Below are 13,414 nucleotides of genomic sequence, written 5' to 3'. Positions count from 1 at the left end.
GCAACTGATTGATCAGTAGATCAATTTAAGTTGCTGAGGGAAGAAGATCAAGAAACATGAAAGTGCAGAATGAGAAAAGAGGCTTTCTGGCCTCTTTTCCAAGAATGAATTGCCCAATCCCTCAAATATCTGTATGGATCTAGAACAAGGGAACACAATGAGGAGAATTTGTTTTTCTCTCAGAGAGTTGTTCGTCTGTGAGGGGGGAGGGGGGAAGGGAGGAAGAGGGTGGGAAGGGGAAGGGGGCTGGGGGGAGGAGAGAGGAGGAAGAGAGGGGTTGGGGGTGAGGAAGGGGTGGGGGGAGAGGGGAAGGGAACGGGTGGGGGAGGGTGGAATGCGGAATGCAGGTCAAACTGAATATGCCTGACCACTAATGAGATTCTACTGCACTTCTTTAAAAGGAAACTGACCCCCAACTGGACGCAGATTTCTACAGGACCTTATCTCTGTTAAAGAAAAAGGATCCCAAAATATACCAAAAAGATGCACAGTTTTACGCAGTGAAAGGTAGGCATTGTTGTAGTTTGACTACCAGATTGTACCTAAGTGGTTAATTGAGCTGAGCAACTTTGAATGTCTAAGTGTTGTTTTCCCCCACTATGGTTGATGTCCCACATTGGCTTCTGGATAACCAATGCATCAGCTTTAATATTTGAATGCCCACTTGAAAATCCTGCTCTCTTGCCCACTTGTCATTTATTTAGACTATTTCAGAATGTATTACTTCAGTTGCTTTAGAAGTGCAGGCATTGTTCTAATGTATGCAAACAGAATGACCAATTAGTGCAGAACAAGATCCTACAATCAGTAATAAGGTTGATGACCAGTGTGTTGGCTGAGGAGTAAATATCTGCTTGGACACTGGGAGAATTCCTCTGTTAGTTGTCAAATGACTCCATGCCACCTGTCTTGATTTGACTTGATTTTGATTTTGTTTTATTGTCACGTGTATCGAGATACAGTGAAAGATGTTTTTTGCGTGGTGTATAGACAAATCATACCATTCATAGAGTATGTAGGAGAGAAGGAAGAGGATAGGGTGCAGAATACAGTGTTGCAGATAGGGTGAAAAGAAAGATCAGCTTAATATATTGTAGGACCATTTAAAAGTCTTTAAGTTTAAGTTTATTTATTTGTTAGCATCACAAGTAAGTTTACATTATACTGTGATGAAGTTACTTGAAAATCCTCTAGTCGCCATGCTCCAGCACCTGTTCAGGTACACTGAGGGAGAATTTAAGCATGGCCAGTGCACCCAATCAGCATGTCTTTTGGATTATGGAGAAAACTGGAGCATCTGGAGGAAATCCACACAGACACAGGAGAACGTACAGACTCTGCACAGACAGTGCCCCAAGTTGGGAATCAAACCTGGGTCCCCTGGGGCTCTGAGGCAACAGTGTTAACCATTGTGCCGCAGGCTTTCCTGTGGCTACTGGAATCAGCATTTGCTGTGGTTCTTATTTGCATTAAAACCTGAATTAAAATTGACTGATGGCAGCAGGGAAGAAGCTGTCCTTGAGTCATTTGATATGCTTTCAAACTTTTATATCTTTTTCCTGATGGACGGAGGTGGAAAAGGGTGTGTCTGTGGTGTGTGGCGTCTTTGATTGTGCTGGCTGCTTTTTCGAGGCAGCAGGAAGTATAGATGGGAGCTTCTTTTAATATTGCATCTGGAACATGATGTTAAGCACTCCCTCAGTACTTACGCGCAAGTGTCAACTCAGATTATGTGCTCCTGAATTGGCCAATGACTCGTGCTGAGGGAGTGCCAGCACTGAGTAAAGCCTTTGTGAAGTCTGTAGGAGTGATGATTATCTAGCCGTTTAAGAATCAAAGTAAGAATCAGTATAATGTTTTCCCCACACCTGCATGTGGTTATCAAATTTGAGTATCACTGGTAAACAAGTGCCAGAAATAGTTGGTTGTGCTATGTACCTGGTTACATTTACCCAACAATGAAAATGCCAGAGGCGTCCAACAGGTTCATCTGCATCTAATGGAGAGTGGCATGCAAATGCCTCGAGCGACGTGAGATGCTTTGTTCTGATAAAGTCTCCACCCAAATATTAACCTGTCTTTCTCTTTTTAACCGCAGACAGACCGGTTGTGCCTTTCAAGTGTTTTCTTTCCGCTTCAGATTTCCAGTATGGTTTCATTTTATGAATATTTGGCACCAATTGACCCTGGGGGATGGTGGTGCATGTGTGAGGAGGCGAGACAGGTGGGAGATTGATGCAGTTACTAAAGGGAATCTGACGGTAACCTCCCAACCCTTCTGTCAGCAGAATCTAACCAAGAAGGAAATGAGGGGACGACTGCAAGTAAAAGGAAAAAAGAGAAACCAATGTACCTGAAAGACTATGAAAGGAAGGTTATACTTGAGAAGGGAGGGTAAGTCATATATGGTGAACATGTCAAGGAATGTAGGAACTCGTAGTGTATTTTCTGCATCTAAAATCTGTTTTGCTCTAGCTACCATCTTGTCTCCATTTTATTCCCATTTGTGGCTGATGTTTGAAGCCGCTTCTAGTCGGGAGAGAGCTTCCTTTGTGAGAAGCTGGCAATTACTTGTCTCTGTAATAATCTTTGAAAAGAAGTAAAAATGCACTTGAAAGACATGCTTTCCCATCATTTTAAGAACATAAGAACTAGGACCATCTGGCCCCTCGAGCCTGCTCTGCCATTCAGTAAGATCATGGCTGATCTTCGCCTGGTCTCAGCTCCACTTACCCGCCTGCTCACCATAGCCCTTAATTCCATTACTGTTCAAAAATTTATCTATCCTTGCCTTAAAAACATTCAGTGAGGGAGCCTCCACGGCTTCAATGGGCAGGGAATTCCACAAATTCACAACCCTTTGTGTGAAGAAGTTCCTCCTCAACTCAGTCCTAAATCTGCTTCCTCTTATTTTGAGGCCGTGCCCTCTAGTTCTAGTTTCACCTGCCAGTGGAAACACCTCCCTGCTTCTATCTTATCTATTCCCTTCATAATCTTATATGTTTCTATAAGATCTTCCCTCATTCTTCTGAATTCCAATGAGTATAGCCCCAGTCTATTCAGTCTCTCCTCATAAGCCAACACCCTCAACTCCAGAATCAACCTAGTGAATCTCCTCAGCATCCCCTCCAGTGCCAGTATATCCTTTCTCAAGTAAGGAGACTAAAAACTGTACACAGTACTCCAGGTGTGGCCTCACAGCTGCAGCATAACCTGGCTGTTTTTAAACTCCATCCCTTCAGCAATGAATGACAAAATTCCATTTGCCTTCTTAATTACCTGCTGCACCTACAAACCAGCTTCTTGTGAATCTTGCACAAGGACACCCAGGTCCCTCTGCACAGCAGCATGCTGCAATTTTTTGCCATTTAAGTAATAGTCCATTTTGCCGTTATTCCTCCCAAAATAGATTACCAACATTGTACTCACTTACCAATATTTTGTTAGATGGCTATCCTTTATAGGGATGTTTTTCCCATTTTCATGTTAGGAGAAGAATTCCATCCATCTTTTGCCAGCATGCTAAGGGCCTCTAGCCGAGGAAGGCTTGGAGGAGGAATCAAAAGTTCAAATAACCCAAGTAGGGCAAACTACCTCAGGAAGCCAAGTGTCTCCTACAGGCAATTTTCGCCATTATCTTTGTGTAGGAGGTGTATAACTAGAGCATTTTTTTTTGTTTCTTTCTCTAATGTATTTAAACTTTATTACGAAGGAAATATGAAGATGAAGAAAGTGACGAAGAGGATTCAAGAGTTAAAATTGAGGTAGGAAGTTATTTTCTTTGTGTATTTACCTGGGCCTATAAATATGGCCTGTATTACGGGAGGTGGGATTATGTACGTGCTTTTTATGTGTTTTATGCATTTTTTTTCACCTTTTTGGTGAATGTAGCATGACCACAGGAAGGGAAAAGAATTCTGGTTACCAGACGGAGATTATTAGTCATTTCCAAAGATTCAGTAAGGCTAAGTGTACAAATTGGCTGACTACCAGAGATTATCCAGGAGCATGATTCTATATTGAATCTGTGAAACTTTCACATATTCATGACTCATGTCAAGTGACTGCCTATCATAAAATCTGGTGGCTTGGTGTAGTTCGAAATGGTCTTGGGGGGGGGGGGAGAAAAAGGGATTCATTTTTATCTGCCCGCGTTTACAACTCTCTCCTCTCCTTTCTCGGAGACACTAGCATAACTTGCAATAATATAATGTCCTTAACACAGCAAAACCTAAGCTGCGATGCACGTGAATGAGCAATGTGCCTCTTTTCCAAATAACTGGTCCTCACTAATTTCTAAACGGGGAGTGACACAGGCGGAATTCAACTCTCTCTCTCCACTTGTCGTTAGTGTATGCGTATCTTCCAGCAAGGATTACTCATCAGTCACCAGAAGACTCTGGCTGATGTAATTCTCTGCTACATAGCCAAAGTTTCTTAAAGCTTTCCCACTCCTTCCCTGCTGAAATCAGTTAATCAAGACAGACCTGCATACAAGCTTATGATCATACAGTCAGTCTTTGCCGCTTTACACAGTGTTATACCTTTACCCATTAGGCCATCATGGAAGGTAACTGGCTTGATGAAATAGGTTTTGGTAGCTTGAGAAGCCAGAATATTTTTCAGTGAACTTGTCAACAACGTTCCCCTCCACTTTCAAATGTTGTAGGCATCTGAAGAAGTCTCTGTAGACCATTATTCTAAAAGTGTCTGCAATATATATAATGCTGGTTTGCTTTTGTGATGGTGACAGGTGTTGTTGGGTCTTGTTACAGAGAGCAACATCCCCCAGTTATATGGAGGAACAGAAACAGCTGAAAGAAAAGTGAGTATGGAGGAGCTGGTCCTTGCGATAAGTTTGAATGAAATTTAGAATTTTCCTAATTTGTCCACCTAATTGCTTTTCCAGTCTATATCCTTTGAACCTTACCAGTTACTCTGACCACTTTCCTGTCCCTCTGGCTACATTACTCTTAATTCCACAAGACATTGTTGAGCTTTGACAAAGGGTCAGCTGGACTCGAAACGTCAGCTCTTTTCTCTCCTTACCGATGCTGCCAGACCTGCTGAGGCTTTCCAGCATTTTCTCTTTTGGTTTCAGATTCCAGCATCCGCCGTAATTTGTTTTTATCCACATGACATTTTATTTGCCAGATGTCTCTTACACAGCGGTTATCACTGCTGCCTCACAGCGACGGGGACCCGGATTTGATTCCTGGCTTGGGTCACTGTGAGGAGTTTGCATGTTCTCCCCGTGTCTGCGTGGGTTACCTCAGGGTGCTCCGGTTTCCTCCCACGTTCTGAAAGACGTGGTTAGGTGCGTTTACCCGAACAGGCACCAAAGTGGCGACTGGAGGAATTTCACAGTGACTTCATTGAAGTGTAATATTAGCCTCACTTGAGACTAATAAATAAACAATATAAACTTTATTGGATATTTTTTAAAATGTGTAAAAAAAAACACGTCCACCTAATCATCTTTACATAACCACCATGATATTTCTTCAATGCATTATTTCAAGCTGCTGACTTTTTTTGTAATCTGGCCCTGAATGACTCCTATTCCACCAAGTGCATGTGATTTGACCTCATGCGATAGTTAGTCAAACAATGATCGAGGCTAATTTCCCTATATTTTACCTAATCCCATCTCCTTTTGTGAAATAAGGGAGTTACATTGGCTACTCTGCAGAACTTGGCACCAATTTTGCATCTGAACCTTTATGTTCGCTGTCTCGCTTTGGCTGTGGCTCACCTCTGAATCAGAAGGTTGTGGGTGCAAGCACCATTCCGGAAACTTAAACAGCAAAATCTAGAATGGCACTCGCATGTATACGTGACACAGTGGTTAGCACTTCTGCCTCACAGCGCCAGGGACCCGCATTCGATTCTCGGCTTAGATCCGTGTCTGTGAGGAGTTTGCATATCTGTGTGGGTTTCCTCCCACAGTCTGAAAAACGTGCTGGTTAGGCACATTGGCCGTGCTTAATTCCCCCTCAGTGTACCCAAACAGGTGCCAGATTGTGGCGACTAGGGGATTTTCACAGTAACTTCATTGCAGTGTTAATGTAAGCCTACTTGTCACATTAATAAAAAGTGCAGCGATGAGGGAGTGCTACAGTCTCAGGGTTGCTGTTGTTCGGTTGAAATGTTAAACTGTGGCCCTGCCTGCTCCCTGTACAATACTCCAGGCATGGTCAAACAGGGGCACAGGAAGACTCACTGAAGCTGTGCTGGTGATGTGAAGTGGAGATGCCGGCATTGGACTGGGGTGGGCACAATAAGAAGTCGCAGAACACCGGGTTAAAGTCCAACAGGCTTATTTGATTTCACAAACGTTCGGAGGATTGCTCCTTCCTCATGTAAGTGTTACACCTGATTGATGAAGCAACTCTGAAACTGTAGCACTCTCTCATCGCTGCACTTTTTATTAATGTGACAAGTCGGCTTACATTAACACTGCAATGAAGTTACTGTGAAAATCCCCTAGTTGCCACACTCTGGCGCCTGTTTGGGTTCACTGAGGGAGAATTTAGCATGGCCAATGCACCTAACCAACACGTCTTTCAGACTGTGAGAGGAAACCCATACAGATATGCAAACCCCTCACAGACACAGATCTAAGCTGAGAATCGAAGGGGCAGCGCTCGTGATACCAGATAAACCTGTTGTACTTTAACCTGGTGTTGTGAGACTTCTTGATGTGAAACGGGAGCTCATTTCACCTAGGTGTCATACGTGCAGCTGACAGGGGCCGTAACTCCCACCACCTGGATGGCCTGTGTAGGATTTGGAGATGGGAGGGAAAAGACATTATGCTTACTTACTAGGCCACGAACTATTAGTGAAAATGCACATTGTAATTGTTTTTGCACAGCTTTTTTAATTGATGGATCTATGCTTTCTGCAGTTTTCGCAAGTTTGTTGAAAACAGCGATGAGGACAGCGATGATGATGGCTTTGGTTTTCTGAAACCGCGGGTGAAATCTAAAGAGGAGAAGGTGATTATTTCTTATCCATTTCCCGGTCTCTCTGCCACAGTAACTGTGGGGAAGGTGACAGGTCTGAGGATAATGTAGGTCGTCACACCCGTTAGCAACAGAATTTTTTTTGTGTGGCAACTAATTTATCGCTCAGTTGCACATTATTATAAAAGCAAAATGCTGCGGATGCTGGAAATGGGATGGGCAATAACTGGTGGCCCAGCCTGCAATGTCCACATTCCATTAGCAAATTAAAAACATCTGCCACTTTGGCAGGAATAATGGTAGGAAGGACTATTACTTACATGGCGAAAAACTGCAGCAGGCGACAGTGCAGAGGGACCTTGGGGTCCTTGTGCATGAGTCGCAAAAACCCAGCCTGCAGGTGCAGCAGGTGGTCAGGAAGGCTAATGGGATGCTGGTCTTCATAGCGAGGGGGATTGAATATAAAAGTAGGGAGGTCTTGCTGCAGCTGTATAGGGCATTGGTGAGGCCGCAGCTGGAGTACTGTGCAGTTTTGGTCGCTGTACTTACGCAAGGATATTTTGGCCTTGGAGGGAGTGCAGAGGAGGTTTACTAGGCTGATACCGGAGTTGAGGGGGTTGAGCTATGAGGAGAGGCTGAATAAACTAGGCTTGTACTCGTTAGAGTTTAGAAGAATGAGGGGAGATCTCACTGAGACGTATAAGATGATGAATGGGATGGATAGGATAGAGGTGGAGAGACTCTTCCCATTCAGAAAGGACAGTAGGACTAGGGGGCACAGCCTCAAGATAAAGGGGGGGCGGTTTAGAACAGAGTTGAGGAGGAACTTCTTCACTCAAAGGGTGGTGAATCTCTGGAATTCTCTGCCCGTTGAGGTGGTGGAGGCTGCCTCGCTAAATATTTTCAAGACGCGGGTTGATGGGTTTTTGATAAGCGAGGGGATTAAGGGTTATGGGGAGAGGGCGGGAATGTGGAACTGAGCCACGACAGATCAGCCATGATCTTATTGAATGGCGGGGCAGGCTCGAAGGGCTGGATGGCCTACTCCTGCTCCTATTTCTTATGTTCTTATGAAATAAAACCAGAACGTGCTGGAAATATTCAGCAGGCCTGGCAACAGCTAGAGAGAGAGAGACAGAATTAATGTTTCGAGTTGAGTATGAAGATGACTCGAAACATCAACTGTTACCAAATATGCTGCCAGACCTGTGGCGTATTTCCAGCTTTTCTGTTTTCATTTCACGTTTTTATTGTTGTCTTAACACTCCATACAAAAATTGTAATATTTCCACTGCATTGTGTACTAGAACCAGAGGGCACAACCTCAGGCTGAAAGGACAATCCTTTAAAACAGATGAGGAGGAATCTCTTAAGTCAGAGTGTGCTGAATCTGTGGAACTCTTTGCAGCAGAAAGCTGTGAAGGCCAGGTCATTGAGTGTCTTTTAAGACAGTGATAAATAGGTTCTTGATTAATAAGGGGATCAGGGGCTATGGGAAAGAGGCAGGAGAACGGGGATGAGAAAAATATCAGCCGTGATTGAATGGAGGAGCAGACTCGATGGGCCAAATGGCCTAATCCTGCTCCTATGTCTTATGGTCTTATGTGTCAAAATACATGAGACATGTTATGTTCCATACTTAATATCAGTGCAACATTTCAAAGTAGTGGTAGCTTGGGAAAGACTGAAATGAGCAGCAAACGAACAATCTTTTCTGATAATTAATAAGCTAATGCTCAACACATCCTACTTTCAGTATTTTAATGACACAGGTTTTGGGGTCAGTGTTGATTTCGGTTACTGAGCAACATTTACCCTACTTAACCCTACTGTTTAAAATCAGGCGGTCTAAATTTTTAGGGTAAAGTCAAAGTAAAGTTTATTTATTAGTGTCACAAGTAAGGCTTATGTTAACATGGCAATGAAGTTACTGTGAAATTTCCCTAGTTGCCATAATCCGGTAGGTTAATGCGTCTAACCAACATGTCTTTTAAACTGTGGGAGGAAACTGGAACAGCCAGAAGAAACCCATGCAGGCACAGGGAGAAGATGCAGACTCTGCACAGACGGTGACCCAAGCCAGGAATCGAACCTGGGTTCTTGGTGCTTTAAGGCAGCAGTGCTAACCCACTGTGCCGCACTTTTACTTTGCTGTTTCTACATTTTCATTTCTTCTCCATGTTGTACAGTTGTGAAAAGTGTCTACTATTGCTGAACAAAAGCGATATGCTGTTGACATTTTTCGTCTTGCTGTCATCAGGACAGATGCAAGAATGCCAAATTTCATAGGGAACAACAATTTATACGGCTCGAGAAAAGGGGTGCTAATTAGTTGGCAGGTCGGCTCTGACTGGCCAAGATGTTGTCATGGTGAATGTATCAGGAAGTAAAAGTTTAAAGTTTATTTGTTTATATATAGGCTTACATTAACAATGCAATGAAGTTACTGTGGAAAATCCCCTAATCGTCACACTCTGTCACCTGTTTGGTTCAATGCATCTAACCAATACGTCTTTCAGACTGTTGGTGGAAACCGGAGCACCCAGAGGAAACCCGTGCAGACTTCACACAGAAAGTGACCCAAGCCGCTAACCACTATATTCCCTCCTGCTTTTGTGTATTCCAAAAAGGTGCAATGTCTGGTCATATTCCTTTTACCTTCAGAGGAGAGGTCTCTGCATGTAAATATATGTAGCTTCTAGCAAATGTGAGTGAGCTACATTGTGAGCCTGACTGATGATCTTAAATTGGCTGTTTGTGTAATTCTTACCACAAATCGGATTTGTCCAGCAAGTGCTGTCCAACTGCAGAATCCCATCTAATATTCAACATTATGTTCTGAGTGTCTGAGCACAGATTGGCTGAGTACAGTCAGTACTTTGTCTATTGCAAACGGTGGAAGAGCCTGGCTGCTTGATACGATCCACCAATCATTGGGACATACAGTCTGGCATTATGCCAGCACTGAAATCTGTGTTTCGTATTACTCATTGTGTGGGAGACAGAGTGTCTGTTTTTGGCTTGGCGACAGGATCCTATTCGTGGAAAACTCCACTTAGTGTAAAGGTCCACTGCAGTGCTCAAACTTCTGAAAGACTTTACACTGAGATTGGGTACTTTTCAAGTCGTTAGCCTTATCTCGTTGGTAGGCATGTGCAATACGCACATCTTGTAGCTGTTTTCCTTCAGGATAATTTTGATAATGCCCTGTTTCAGCATTAAGCTGGCACGGTGAGCAAATGATTTTGGGGTCCAATTTACAAGATTGCTGATGAGGTCAATCTGGTAACCCGTGGAGCTGTAGGAATTCCAATGCATTTTGTAATGGTAGGCTTGCAACAGGCAGTAGTGGACAACCCATTAGCAGATTTCTCAATGAAGGAAAGGGAGCTCGTTAGACTATTCAGTTTCAAAGATGAACTTGACTATGTGATGGGTCACAATAAGGTGCGCAAGGAAATTCTTACATTCAGCGACAGATTCGACTGTAGCAAGCCTGTCATCTACGTATCGGAAAAGAGGTTAGGGGCCCTTCTGTCAAAAACGCATTTCTCATGGCATTCAACAAAAATGTCTTATTTTTACAATAATGGTCAATCATTGTTCCACTTTCAAAGGAAGAAGAGGAAGAATCCTACATTAACTGGCTGAAAGGGCAAAATGATTTACAAGCAAAAGAGGATATGGAAGACATGGTGAGTACTCTCGCTTTATCACAATTAATTTGGCATGTGAAGACGTGAGATCTGTGTGTATGTATAATCTGCCTTATTTAAATTTTAAAATATTAAAAATGATTGCACAGATGTTCCCCACGCTTGCTTCTTTTAGATGATGGAAAGGTTTTGGGGAGTCTCTGATCTGATCTTATAGCCACACTATTTACGTGACTGGTTCAGCTACATTTCTGGTCAGTGGTGATCCCTCAGGATGTCGATGGCGGAGAGTTGGTTTCAGCAATGGTAATACTGTTGATTGTTCAGGGGCTCTGGTTAGATTCTCCCTCTTTGGAGATAGTCATTGCCTGGCACTTTAGTGCTATGAATGTTGTAACAAATAAATGAGTTACGCGATATGGTATTTAACCACACTAAAGAAGTTTCAAATATATTGGTCAGAATTCTCCCCCAAAAATTCCAAGTGTCGAATTCATGGGAAAACTGGAGTAATTCAAGCTGGTATTTTTTCAGTGAGAGTTCACTGCCCCGCCCCAATCGGTGGCCTCCCTTCTTCCCTAGGCAGAATGACAGTGGGACTCCCCGCCCCATGGCACAACCTGATGCTTGATGGGCAGTGCCAAGATTCCCCATTGCATGGGGCAATGCAAGGGGGAACAGGTTAGCACTGCCAGAGTGCCCATGCCCAGGAGCACAGATTGCCCCCACCCCTCCTCACCTCACTCCAGCAGGGTTGTCCTGATTGTTCTCCGGAAGTAGGAAGCTCGTGTAAACCCTGCTAGAGTGAATCACTGGTGGAGTGGGAGAGGCTACGGACTCAGAGAATTCAGTCCTGGGCCCGCTAATTACATTTATATTAAAATGATACACCTGGTCATCCCGCTGGTTTCCAGAAATCCAGCACTGGGAGATGCGCTCATGCCAGGAGTGCATGCATGAATCCAGTGCATGCTCGCCCGTGCGATTCTCCTACTTGACTGCGCTAGAAAAATTGTTTTCTTAGCTGATCACGGCTGGAGCATTTGCTCCAAAGGATTGTAATACTCCTATGCTGTGGGTAGGAGAGAAAACAGTCAGATCAGTGACCCGTTATAATGCAGGCACATGCAACTGTCTAACTGGGTATTCACATAAAGGACGGCCACAGTTGCTCATGCCTCAGTTAGTGCTTCAAGGAATGGATGATGTGGAGATACCGGCGTTGGACTGGGGTGGGCACAGTCAGAAGTCTCGCAACATCAGGTTATAGTCCAACAGGTTTAGTTGGTAGCACAGGCTTTTGGAGTGCTGCTCCTGCATTGGGTGAGTGGAGAGTTGGCTTCACAAACGGGCATATATAGACACAGATTCAATTACAAGATAATGGTTGCAATGCAAATCTTAACAGATAATCAAGTCTTTACAGGTACAGACAGTGTAAGTGGAGAGAAGGTTAAGTGCAGGTTAAAGAGATGTGAATTGTCTCAAGCCAGGACAGCAAGTAAAATTTTGCAGCCCAGGCAAATCGTGGGGGTTACAGGTAGTATGACCTGAACCCAAGATCTCAGTTGAGGCTGTCCTCATGTGTGCAGAGCTTGGCTATCAGTTTCCACTCAGCGATTCTGAGTTGTCGTGTGTCCTGAAGGCTGCCGTAAAGTCTGTACCTGTAAAGACTTGATTACCTGTTAAGACTCGCATTACAACCATTATCTTGCAGTTGAGTCTGTGTCTCTATTTGCCGTGTTTATGAACTAACCTCCACTCACTGATGAAGGAGCAGCGCTGCAAAAGCTCATGCTACCAAATATGTCTGTTGGACTTTAATCTGGTGTGATGAGACTTCAAGGAATGGAGGAAGTTAATATTTTAAAAAATCTCTCTTACAGTTTCATGTAGCAATACAACAACTTCACTTGCATGAAGTTGTGCATATGGCTCAGAGGTATTTTGTGATTTACCCTGCAATAATATCAGAGATTAGATCTGTAAGTTTCTGTGCTTCGAATACTTTCATGCGCGGGGGAGTTTCACTCCTCTGAGGGCTTTCCATTGTTGACTGCACATTTGCTAACATCACCAAGTTTTGCACCTCCTTTGTGATAACTGAGTTGAATTGGCTCTAGTCAAAACAATGGATCTCTTGATGTCAGCAAGTGTCATTTGTTCACTGTATTTACCCAACAAGGGTTTCACCAGTACTGTGACCGAATTTTAATTCCAAAATGGCCTCGTGTTTCATTTTGTCTAAAAACTGGCTGCCCTCAGGATTAATCTGCTTTTAAAGATGAATTATTTCCCATTTGAATACTTCTTAAATAAGTGACTTTGAAAGAGAGTTTTCTTTTCAAATGAGTGTTAAAGCAACTTTTTTTAAACCAGGAGTGTTCAAAGTTTGGGTGTCACAGTGGTTAGCACTGCTGCCTCTCAATGCCAGGGACCCAGGTTCGATTCCAGCCTTGGGTCACTGTCTGTGTGTATACGTGTGTGGAGTTTGCAAGTTCTGCCCGTGTCTGCGTGGGTTTCTCTGATGCTCCAGTTTTCTTCCACGGTCCAAAGATATGTGCAAGTTAGGTTGATTGCCCATGCTAAATTGCCCCTTAGTTTCAGGGGGATTAACAAAGTAAGTATGTGGGGTTAAGGGGAATCGGGCCTGATGGGATTGCTGTCAGCACAGGCATGATAGTGCAGAAGGCGGCCATTTGGCCTGTCGCAATTCCGTGATTCTAAAGTGTAGCCTCTGGACCAGGTGAAGCTTTTCAGTGAGGAGCCTACCCTGTGAATATACCAGTA

At 43.7% G+C, this 13,414-nt stretch overlaps 1 protein-coding gene across 2 annotated transcripts in view; it reads left to right on the top strand.

Moving 5' to 3' along the window:
• Window positions 1-13,414, top strand: part of kri1 (KRI1 homolog) — a 48,564-nt gene that overhangs the window by 2,653 nt on the left and 32,497 nt on the right. The window contains exons 3-8 of one of the 2 annotated variants that reach the window (XM_080216565.1): window positions 402-507; window positions 2,289-2,394; window positions 3,713-3,764; window positions 4,776-4,825; window positions 6,911-7,001; window positions 10,586-10,663. In XM_080216565.1, coding sequence (XP_080072691.1) covers window positions 402-507; window positions 2,289-2,394; window positions 3,713-3,764; window positions 4,776-4,825; window positions 6,911-7,001; window positions 10,586-10,663 — 483 coding nt within the window. Of the gene's footprint in view, window positions 1-401; window positions 508-2,285; window positions 2,395-3,712; window positions 3,765-4,775; window positions 4,826-6,910; window positions 7,002-10,585; window positions 10,664-13,414 lie in introns of both variants that reach the window. The other variant, XM_080216564.1, reaches the window with a different exon arrangement.

This window comes from Carcharhinus amblyrhynchos, chromosome 33 (genome assembly GCF_965287045.1).
Source record: "Carcharhinus amblyrhynchos chromosome 33, sCarAmb.v2.hapA, whole genome shotgun sequence".
NCBI classification, from domain to species: domain Eukaryota; kingdom Metazoa; phylum Chordata; class Chondrichthyes; order Carcharhiniformes; family Carcharhinidae; genus Carcharhinus; species Carcharhinus amblyrhynchos.
This window is presented reverse-complemented; position numbering and strand designations above follow the sequence as displayed.